This window comes from Cololabis saira, chromosome 2, assembly GCF_033807715.1.
Source record: "Cololabis saira isolate AMF1-May2022 chromosome 2, fColSai1.1, whole genome shotgun sequence".
In the NCBI taxonomy this organism is placed as follows: domain Eukaryota; kingdom Metazoa; phylum Chordata; class Actinopteri; order Beloniformes; family Belonidae; genus Cololabis; species Cololabis saira.
Genome location: NC_084588.1, coordinates 26,462,927 through 26,474,275, shown reverse-complemented (window position 1 = coordinate 26,474,275; position 11,349 = coordinate 26,462,927). Strand labels below are relative to the sequence as shown.

The following is an 11,349-nucleotide window of genomic DNA, read 5'->3' as shown; positions in this document are numbered from 1 at the left end:
GGGCCTTTTTCTAACATAACTTTGTGACGTCCAAACAAAATTCTGTTTTCACTTACATAGTCGCCACTGCACTCTATATGCCCGAGTTGAATGGCCATCATTAGCAGCACGGCGCCTTATTCATTGGCATATTTTTATTTACAAAGCTATCCTGGGCCTGTTCCCCCACTATTTATGTAACTATTTCTCCAAATCCCAGAGCAACTACCACCTACGTTCCAACAAGTTTTATTTACTAAATGTGCCTAAAGTTAACTCAGAACTTGGTAAGCACTGCTTTAAGTACGCTGCACCTGTTGCCTTGAATGCACTGCAAAAAACTCTAAAGCTAAAGGAGCTCATCAATCTTGGAGCTCTGAAAACTCGTGTTAGAGAAATTGGAGCAGCTTCATATCGTACTTGTTTCTATTTTTAATGTGAATCCAGAGCCTTAGCCCTGTTGCTTCCCCCTTGAAATGTATTTTATCTGTGTGTTGTCATTTCTATGCCTTGTAATTGTTGTTTTTGTTGTGTGACTTGTGTCTGCAATTGTAACTTCTTTTATGCTGCTGTCTTGGCCAGGCTTCCCTTGGAAAAGAGGTAATTGTGTCTCAACGGGACCGACCTGGTTAAATAAAGGCAAATAAAATAAATAAATAGTCAAGAGATTTTGGTTAGTGTTGATATTCAGAGTTATGAAACTAAATTTTGCTTGACTGACTCTTCTTTGAAGGTCATATTTGTTGAGTCGTAATTACATCATTGAATCATGCACCACCCCTCTAAACTCTGATAAACCTTCTGTAATGTCCCTGATCGTGTGTGTCCAGGTTCAGTAAAGAGATGGATGATCATTTGGGCTGGTTGGTTTATTAAACACATCCGTCACACAGATACCTACACTGCTTTCTGATACATACAGTAACTCTATGCTGCGATCCTATTCTTGATGTTGCCAGGGCTATCACACCTTCCAAATGTGTTTTTTAAACACACAAAAGATTTCTAGCCAGATGAAGCTCTCTCAGAAAATGATTTTAAATTGACTATAGAAGTGAGTGTGTGTTAGCAGTTTGTCTATAATTGGCCCTGTGATAGACTGGTGACCTGCCTGTTTCCCTGCTTTTTGCCCATAGCCTGCTGGATAGGCTCCAGCAGACCCCTATGACCCTGCATTCCATTAAGTGGGTATAAAAAATGAATGTGTGAGATTTTTGTATTGGTTGGAGGGACATACTCAGTCCAGTGTTTATAGAAGTGGGAAAGACAAAGATCATTTGAAAAACTTGGCACAATACCACAAAGAACATAATTTTGGTATACCAAAGAGATTTATGATGTCACTCCCTCTGACTCATTTGATTCATTTCAAACCCTAAATTTGACATGACTAATTATTAACAGGGTTGCATAACTGTCAAGGAATCAACCACCATGAGTAATCAGGTTTTAAATATATGATGAAGAAAATTGCTTTAATTATGCCAAGCAGTATATCATTTACAAAAGTATACAACAAAGACAGATTTACAAGTTTTTTTAACTGTTATTTCATACAATAACAAAACAATATGTTAAGTGGGCTACAACTGCACATGTCAAAAGAACAGACCAGGACTGCCATCTTCGTACTCTTTCACAATTTATAGTGTCCCCCAAAATTGTGTGCTCTTTAGATTGTAACAAAGTTAAATTGCCAGTGTATCAGTCTTGGACAAGAAACAGAGAACCAGTGGACTGCTTTGTGGCGTACTGTGGGAACAACCCTCATCTTGAATGTAAAGACAGCAAAGGAGGCCATTATGTATTGTAGGAGGAGCACAACTATGCTCAAATTCAAATAAAATTAAAAAAAACCTTTTTAATCCTCAAAGGGCAATCAATCAATTAGAAAACACAATTTCCACAATGGGAGAAGAAGTGGAGGTGGTAGATGAATACTGTACAAACATCTCATTCTTCACCTGGAGATGCAACAGTGATGCTGTCTACAAGAAGAAACAGAGCAGATTATATTTCTTGAGAATGCTTATATTCTTCAGTGTTTGCAGCAAAATGTTGTATATTTTCTATAAGTCTGTTCTGGAGAGTGCAATCTCATCTGTAGTCATCTGGTGGGGGAGCAGTGGCTTACCCACTGACTTAAAGAAACTGAAGAAACTAAATCAAGCTGGTCTGGGGACTATTCTGGAGCCTCTAGAGCTCATGTGCAAAGAAGGATGCCTTATAAAATAAAAAGCATAATGAATAAGAGGCTTCTTCAGAGCTGCGGCAACAAAGACTCCAGATCCTTCCTCCCCACAGCCCTAACCATCTATAACAGTGTTCCCCTATTCAGGTCCTAAAGTATGGAGGATTTTTTGTGCCAAAATTAAATAAATAAATACATCATTAATTAATTAAAGTGGGAATGAAATATATCATTAATTAATTAAATGTGTAATTAATTAATTAAAAGTAGAATGAAATATGACATTTATTAATTAAAATACACTTAATTTTAAGTAAAAATATATATTTATTATTTCAGCATTTAATTAATTAATGACACATTTAATTAATGATTTTGTGTTGCGTGTGAATCATGAAATGTAAAACTGCATTTAATTAATTAATGACACATTTAATTAATGACTTTGTGTTGCTGAATCATGAAATGTAAATGTAAAACTGTCAGTTTCACTCGTCAAACTCAGTGGACGGATTCCAAACACTTCATTGGTTCCCCTGCACATCAAGGCCGCGTTCAGACTGCCTGCCAATATCCGATTTTTAGCCCATCCAGATTGAAACTGGATGACTCTTTTGAAGTCTGAACAGTCCCAAACTGCATGAGATCCGATTTTTGCAAACCAGATCGAAACCACCTCCGAGGGGTAGTTTCATATCGCATTTGGGCAGATGCGTGTCAGTCTGAACAGCTCCAAACACTCAGATCGGATATGACTGTCCCAGACGCTCCAAACCACCCGCCCATTTCCAGTTGTGGAGCTACTCATCCTTTCACAGAGAGCATGTACAATCTCTGATGTCACGTCAAAAACTATTATTTGTAGTTTGAGTGTTGCAAATTCACATTACAAATCATGTTTTAATAGCAGAAAAAAAGACCGCATTTCAACGTACGGTGCGGGTCGCCGCGTACCCTTCGCCGTAGGCTCTGCGTTGGTGTAACGCGACCCAACAAATCAGTCTTCAGTCGCGCTGTGAGCCTGAACCTGCAGCCCGTCAGCTCATCAGGAGGAGAGGCTGCCAGTTGTTCATTGCTGGTTCGTTTTGTTAACTCTGAGCTTTGTTGGTTGGTTTGTTAGTTTGCTGGTGGTTTTGTTCTGAACACTTTTCTCCGTTTCTCATTTTGCTGGGACGCCGGGTCCCTCCGCCGAGACACAACTTTTGCGGTATGCGTTCATTGTTGTGTCTAAAAATGATGCGCAGTGCCGACCCAATCAGAAACGGTATAGATATTTTGGGATTTTTTTATATATATAAAAAAATAAAATTATAAAAAAATAAAGGATCCCCATAACCTTTGATCGGGTGGGCAGGACGTACGTATTGTTATTGTTTTTGATGTCGCAATTACAGGACTTCACACAATACACACGCTGGGTGACGCCTCCGCTCCGACGTCGTTGCTACGGAAACCCATCAGATCAGTCAATGATGTGGCCCAGTCTGAACAGAGCCAGATCCGATTTGGACAATTGCTAAAAACAGTGTGGACAGTCAGCTCTGAAAATCAGATATGAGAAGGAATCAGATATGAATCAGATTTGCCTGCAGTCTGAACGCGGCCCAAGTCAAGGCAAATCGAATCCACATAATGGATTGTTGCAGGGCTTCGGGACACATTCCGATAAACTAGGGCCGCGTTCAGACTGCAGGCAAATCTGATTCATATCTGATTCCTTCTCATATCCGATTTTCAGGGCTGACTGTCCACACTGTTTTTAGCAAGTGTCCAAATCGGATCTGGCTCTGTTCAGACTGGGCCACATCATTGACTGATCTGACGGGTTGCCGTAGCAACGACGTCAGAGCGGAGGCGTCACCCAGCGCGTGTATTGTGTGAAGTCATGTATTTTTTTAATATATATAAAAAAATCCCAAAATATCTGTACCGTTTCTGATTGGGTCGGCACTGCGCATCATTTTTAGACATAACAATGAACGCATACCGCAAAAGTTGTGTCTCGGCGGAGGGACCCGGCGTCCCAGCAAAATGAGAAACGGAGAAAAGTGTTCAGAACAAAACCACCAGCAAACTAACAAACCAACCAACAAAGCTCAGAGTTAACAAAACGAACCAGCAATGAACAACTGGCAGCGCCGCTCTTTAACCTGTCCTCCTGATGAGCCAACGGGCTACAGGTTCAGGCTCACAGCGCGACTGAAGGCTGATTTATGGTTCCGCGTTACACCAACGCAGAGCCTACGGCGAAGGGTACGCGGCGACCCGCACCGTACGTGGAAATGCGGTCTTTTTTCTGCTATTAAAACATGATTTGTAATGTGAATTTGCAACACTTAAACTACAAATAATAGTTTTTGACGTGACATCAGAGATTGTACATGCTCTCTGCGAAAGGATGAGTAGCTCCACAACTGGAAATGGGCGGGTGGTTTGGCGCATGGGTCTGGCCCAGACCGTCTGGGACAGTCATATCCGATCTGAGTGTTTGGAGCTGTTCAGACTGAGATGCATCTGCCCAAATGCGATAATGATTGGATATGAAACTACCTCCCGGAGGTGGTTTCGATCTGGTTTGCAAAAATCGGATCTCATGCGGTTTGGGACTGTTCAGACTTCAAAAGAGTCATCCAGTTTCAATCTGGATGGGCTTAAAATCGGATATTGGCTGGCAGTCTGAACGCGGCCTAGGTGGCGCTATTCACCTCTACGTTGGTTTGGATACTCTACTCCAAAATTTTTACTCTACTCCAAAATTTTTACTCTACTCCAAAATTTTTACTCTACTCCAAAATGTTATTGGCAACCACTGAAACCTCGGCCCTCTAACCACAAATGTTGAAACAGCAAGGTGTACAAAAGGTCAAAATCCTGCCCAGAGCTGCTGAGAGAAGCAGCGAGTTTAATTGAAGAAGCTCTGAGCAGAACTCCTCTGGCTCCAGCGGCTCCGTCACAGCAGATACCTGCTGCTGCATCGCGCAACTCTCTACAACACGCAACTCACAGCTGTCATGTTTAGAAAGGCTTCTACCTCCAGTTTCAGACCAAAGCAGTGGATTCCACTAGATTTGCGTTAGCTCCGCCCACTGAGTTTGACGAGTGAAACTGACAGTTTTACATTTACATTTCATGATTCAGCAACACGAAATCATTAATTAAATGTGTCATTAATTAATTAAATGCAGTTTTACATTTCATGATTCTCACGCAACATGAAATCATTAATTAAATGTGTCATTCATTAATTAAATGCTGAAATAATAAATATATATTTTTACTTAAAATGAATTGTATTTTACTTAATTAATGACATATTTCATTCCAATTTTAATTAATTAATGACACATTTAATTAATTAATGATATATTTCATTCCCAATTTAATTAATTAATGATGTATTTATTTATTTATTTAATTTTGGCACAAAAAATCCTCCATACTAAAGGGCTGCTGCCTAGCATGTTTTAGAAGTGGCTCGTGTCCATATGATATATATTAACTGATCACAATCAATGTCTACACAAGTCTATTCTTTCCATTTGACCTAGCCATGTGATTTACATGTGCTGGAGCACGGAGGCATCTAAAACATGCAGGGCAGTGTCCCTAGAGGACACAACTAGGGGACACTGATCTATCATGACTTTGAAAAAGTTTAGTCAAAGAAAGTTATTACAATATTTCATTACCTTTCGGGATAAATAAAATACAGTTATACTGAATTGGATTGAATTGCATTTTGTGTTATCAGAAATCAGAAAATCAGAAATCAGAAAAGGGTTTATTGCCAAGTTTGTTAAACACACACAAGGAATTTGTTGTGGTGATTGGTGCAATACAATACCAAGATAAAATGTAAAAGCAAATATAAGAGGGAAAATGTATAAACAGAAATGTACAATATGACAGAAATGTACAATATGAACAGAAATGCATTCCAACTGCCTTTTATGATTGAAAATAAATCCATCGTTATTTTTTAATTTCACAGTTATATATCAATTAAGTGTTAATTCGAGAGGGTTAACTTTAAACTTTAAAGATAAATCTTAACCATTTTTAATACACCACCGACACGGTTTATCTGTGTGACGTCTTCATGACGTTTTAATGACTCGCCTTAAGGCTGATTTATGGTTCCGCGTTACACCACCGCAGAGCATACGGCGTAGGGTACGCGGCGACGGGTGCCCTACGCCGTAGGCTCTGCGTCGATTTAACGCGGAACCATAATTCAGGCTTGACGTCGAGAAACCGGAACTGAACACAATACGTGATAGTGCGCATGCGCAAAGCTTCGACCTCTACCGCAGAGCTGCAGACAGGTGAGCGTTAACCTCCTCCTGCCAGAAACTAGCTTTAAAACAAATATACAAACCTGACGTCTTCGTTTCACACGGAATCTTTCCAGCTGTATTGTATACGACGCTGTTTCTCTCTTCCGTTTTCCAGCTAGCTTGTTTTCTTCGACATTGTGTGGATTTTGACCTTATGTTTGCCCAAGTAACTCTACACGCTTCATTTAAACCTGCTTTCTAGACTTAACAGGTTCTGTTGTTAAGATTGTATTAATGGCATTGCTGTGTCCTGTTACAGACCCTGAAACCCCTGCTGCTGTGGTTGACCTGACCTGAACGTCCCATCACAATGTACGCCTGTGCTAAGTTCGTCTCTACGCCCTCTCTGGTGAGTCTGAATGAACCAACGCTAATGAATGGACCATAATTGAACATTACTGAACCGCGCCTTAAGACGGTGGTATCGGCCAGCTTTATGTGCTGTCAGTCTGCTTTTAAGCTTAACTGCAGCTAATTACGAGTCGGCCACCGCCGTCCCTGAGCTAGCCGAGCCGCCTCTTTGACCCCCTGCTAAAGTCAGCTACTCACACCTGCAAGGACGTCTCCACTAACCTGTCCTGCTGCCATCTCTGAAACCACAGAAAGGCATCGTTTTTAAGTTGATATGAATCAACGGCCTCTTAATTTTAAATTGGTATAATGTGATCAATTGTCTTAGAGGAACTGTTGTATAAACTGTGTAATTTATAAACTGCTTGAGCAGAATTAATCCAAAGCCACATGGGAGTGGATCACTGTTGCTGTCCTCACTCCTGGATTAGGTTTACTTAAACTTAATGGTATTGGTAACCACGTTTTCTAATTCTGTATTTAGCAGAGTCAGTCATGGCAAATTTTTTGTCTTCCCTTCTCTCCCTGTTCAAGGTCCGTGCTGGATCCCGGGTACTGTGCAGACCAGTCTCCGCTGCAGTATTGTCTGACAGCAGGAAAGCAGAGGTGAGTCCTAAGATTACTTAATACAGAGCATTTTACATGTAGGAGCTGACTGTAGGTATCTTAACTCCATTATTATATTTTGATTTTATATTATGAATTTCTTTCTTTCTTTCCTTTTCTTTCTTTTTTTTTGTTTTAAATGTCCTATTCCCTATTTCATACACACAGACAAACATGCATAGTCCATGGTCCATCAAATTAGCATTGGCAAATATTTCTGTGTGCAGAAATCAAGTGCAGTTCAGATTGATCTACTGATTTGATTTGATTTTTATTTGTCTCAAACATGCACAAGCATAAAACAAACGGTACCTATAACAATATAAAAAAGGAGCACATTACGATGCAGTGCAAGTTCGAGAAGGAGCTGAAGGAAGCAAAGCTTATCAAGTTCAGCCCCCCCTACATCGCCACACAGCATACAATTATATATAAAATACAATTATTTATATATATATATATATATAAAAATACACACATATATTTTGATTTTATATTATGAATTTCTTTCTTTCCTTTTTTTTTTTTTAAATGTCCTATTCCCTATTTCATACACACAGACAAACGTGCATGGTCCATCAAATTAGCATTAGCAAATAGCTGTGTGCAGATATCAAGTGCAGTTCAGATTGATCTACTGTAATAGTGATTACTTTGCTTTAGTTTCCCCTTGGGGATTAATAAAGTATTTTGAATGGAATTGAATTAGTGGTGCTCCTCTGTATAGTTTGGTCCATCCGTCCTGCCTCATAAGATACATCCTAAGACTGGCCTGTTTTTGGGTCAAGTTTAAACCAGTTAATATCTTTAAGAATAAATTAATGTTGAGTTTCCTGAATCATTTCTTTGATAGGACAAATTCCCAAAAGCTTTTTCAGAGAAAATATATTAATGTTGGGTATGGGCTTTAAAAGTACATTTAATATTCCAAAAATGTAACAAAGTAGACCCTGCGTGCGTGCGTGTGTGAGTGTGTGAAGGCAAAATCTCTGAGCAAAAAGATAAAATGAAACAACAAATTCGACAATCATTTGTCAAAAAACCTCCATGATTAATTTATTGCTAGTCTGTTAGGCATATAAAAGCTCAAGATCCTCAAAATACTGAGCAAAAACACTTTAATTTCCTTTAAATATTCTAATTATTTTGAGTAGAAGGCAGCCTTCAAAATAAGATTAATTGCATTATTTAATGCCACTCTTTGTTAACCTCCTCCTAACAATCTGTGGCAATGCAACACCTTTTTTTTTTTTTTTTTTTTTTTTTTTTTAATCTTCAGACTGTTTCTGTTATTATTGGGCAGACATAAAACCAGGCAATACTGAGCTAGCATCTTGGAAATATACAAGCTTTTCTTCATTCTGCTTGGATAATGCCTTAAGTGACACAGATTTGCGAACTGCCTGTAATTTCTCTTGCCAAGCCTCAGGCAGCTCTGTTTGTAGTAGTGTTATAGATTTCTAGATGGTTTAGGTTTTCATTACACAAATAATAGTGCTTATCCAAAGATACATTTGATTTTGATTTTTGTTGCTTCCCTCTTAATTGACTTAATTTAATTTAATATATACATAATTTTACATTGATGTTGTAATCTTGCATATCTTTTATTTTTGTAACCAAATTTATTTAAATACATTTTTGTAGTTGCTGAAATATTTTTTCAAGCTGACTTAATGCAAGCAGGAATCAATCAGGCTTAGTTGGGAAGATATAGAACTGTTTTTCCTTTTCATAGTTTGTAAAATGTTAAATAATTGAAAGATTGTACATGACATGCATATATATATATATATATATATATATATATATATATATATATATAAAAAAGAGAGATTTTGCTCAGTCAGGTTTTATACTTGCTTAACTTAATATTTATATTTCAGACTGCCTCACTCTCGGCACCAGTGAGCATTGGAGCTTTCCAGCAGCAGGTGGCACTGCGGGGGTTCCAGACCAGCGCTGTGAGTCGCGATATCGACACAGCTGCAAAGTTTATTGGAGCTGGAGCTGCCACTGTGGGAGTGGCTGGTTCTGGAGCTGGAATTGGAACAGTGTTCGGCAGCCTTATTATCGGATATGCCAGGTATAGTATGATTTTTAGGACTTGGTTCCTCTAAGCCAGTCTTTGTTTTCTTATGTTTGCAGGATGACCATATCACAGTTTCTTAGAATCATATAATCTAGTGTTTAGGTAATGTTTTGGTCAAAATATAACTTTTGAGATTACATTATACCTAACTTTGGTATGTTAACATATCTACTTAAAACTAAAGTTCCAGTAGGTGGGATAAAGTGTTTTGGTGACTACGGGTATATTGTCTTCAAGTCAATATTTTTTTCGTCACAAACTAATGGCCCTTTAGGACAGAACTTGACAAAGATACCACTTGTTATGAACCTCATTATACAGGACTGTCTCCGAAAATTAGAATATTGTGATAAAGTCCTTTATTTTCTGTAATGCAAAAATGTCATACATTCTGGATTCATTACAAATCAACTGAAATATTGCAAGCCTTTTATTATTTTAATATTGCTGATCATGGTTTACAGCTTAAGAAAACTCAAATATCCTATCTCCAAAAATTTGAATATTCTGTTAATCTTAATCTTAAACTGTAAGCCATAATCGGCAATATTAAAATAATAAAAGGCTTGCAATATTTCAGTTGATTTGTAATGAATCCAGAATGTATGGCATTTTTGTTTTTTTAATTGCATTACAGAAAATAAAGAACTTTATCACAATATTCTAATTTTCTGAGACAGTCCTGTATGTAATGACTTGCACCATACACCCAGGGTTTCCCGATGCACTGAGCATCAAAGTTTAGCCTAGTTTTAGTTTTCTGTAAATAGGGATAAGGACACCATCCAGGAGTCTAAATTCAGGAAGGACTGATGCTTAATCTGTCTGAATTCCCTGAACTGTTTGAGTCCACGTGAATATTGTATTGAGAGCTTGAGAAAAAAAGCTGTACAATTTTTAAGTTTTTAAACAAGCTATATTTTTCTGGTTTTCTTTTTCCATTTGCAAACAGAGGCATTTTCTGATGTTGACAACATGCATACAGACTTCTCATTTGTCTATGACAGAGTGACACGAGTTGTAGAATCTGTGCTGGTATTTCTGTGCTCAGTGAACTGGACAGCCACTACAGCACATGTCACGTTATGTCTGAAAAGCTCTCAAATCTTTCATGTGGACCTTAAAAACTTCCTGAAATGTTTTAGAAGCTTGCACTTTTCTAGAGCTTAATCTCATCGAGCCTCTCTTCTCCCAACAGGAACCCCTCTCTGAAGCAGCAGCTGTTTTCTTATGCCATCTTGGGCTTTGCTCTGTCTGAAGCTATGGGTCTCTTCTGTCTGATGGTTGCATTTCTTATCCTGTTTGCCATGTAAATCAGTTTGGCATTCATTGTTCAAGGATATGTCACATTGTTAACAAGAGTTACCATGATTTCAACTTAGCATTGCTTATTCTTGTTAAAGATTGTGAATAAGCTCATATAAGGACCTCAGCTAAACTGAAATCATTTTAATGATGGGTTTGACATATTGTATATTAAATCAAACATTTTTGTTAACAAACACGCAACCACTAACAGAATTAAACATTAATTCTTCATGTGTGTCTACTTTTTTATTTATTTATTTTTGAATGCACCACACAGTCCTTTAAACTGCACCGTACACTCATTTAATAGTGGAACCCTGCAAAAAAGTAATTCAAATTTTTAATGATGTTTCGAAGACACAGACTAGTGTTTTATGTAACAATTCCCAAAAAGCTTTTAAGAGGTGACTAATGCTACAAGGTCAAACTCACTTGAAAGAGTAGAACATTCTCTTTCTTTGACTCACGTAGACCAAACTATGAAG

General features: G+C 38.1%; 1 protein-coding gene across 1 annotated transcript; it reads left to right on the top strand.

Annotated features, from left to right (window-relative positions):
• The first annotated feature begins 6,431 nt into the window (after positions 1-6,431).
• LOC133461016 (ATP synthase F(0) complex subunit C3, mitochondrial-like) lies at positions 6,432-11,095 on the top strand. The gene is made up of 5 exons (XM_061741771.1): positions 6,432-6,495; positions 6,767-6,856; positions 7,393-7,464; positions 9,351-9,550; positions 10,755-11,095. The coding sequence occupies exons 2-5, from the start codon at positions 6,818-6,820 to the stop codon at positions 10,867-10,869; spliced, it is 426 nt and encodes a 141-aa protein (XP_061597755.1). The 5' UTR covers positions 6,432-6,495; positions 6,767-6,817; the 3' UTR covers positions 10,870-11,095.
• Positions 11,096-11,349: the final 254 nt, after the last annotated feature.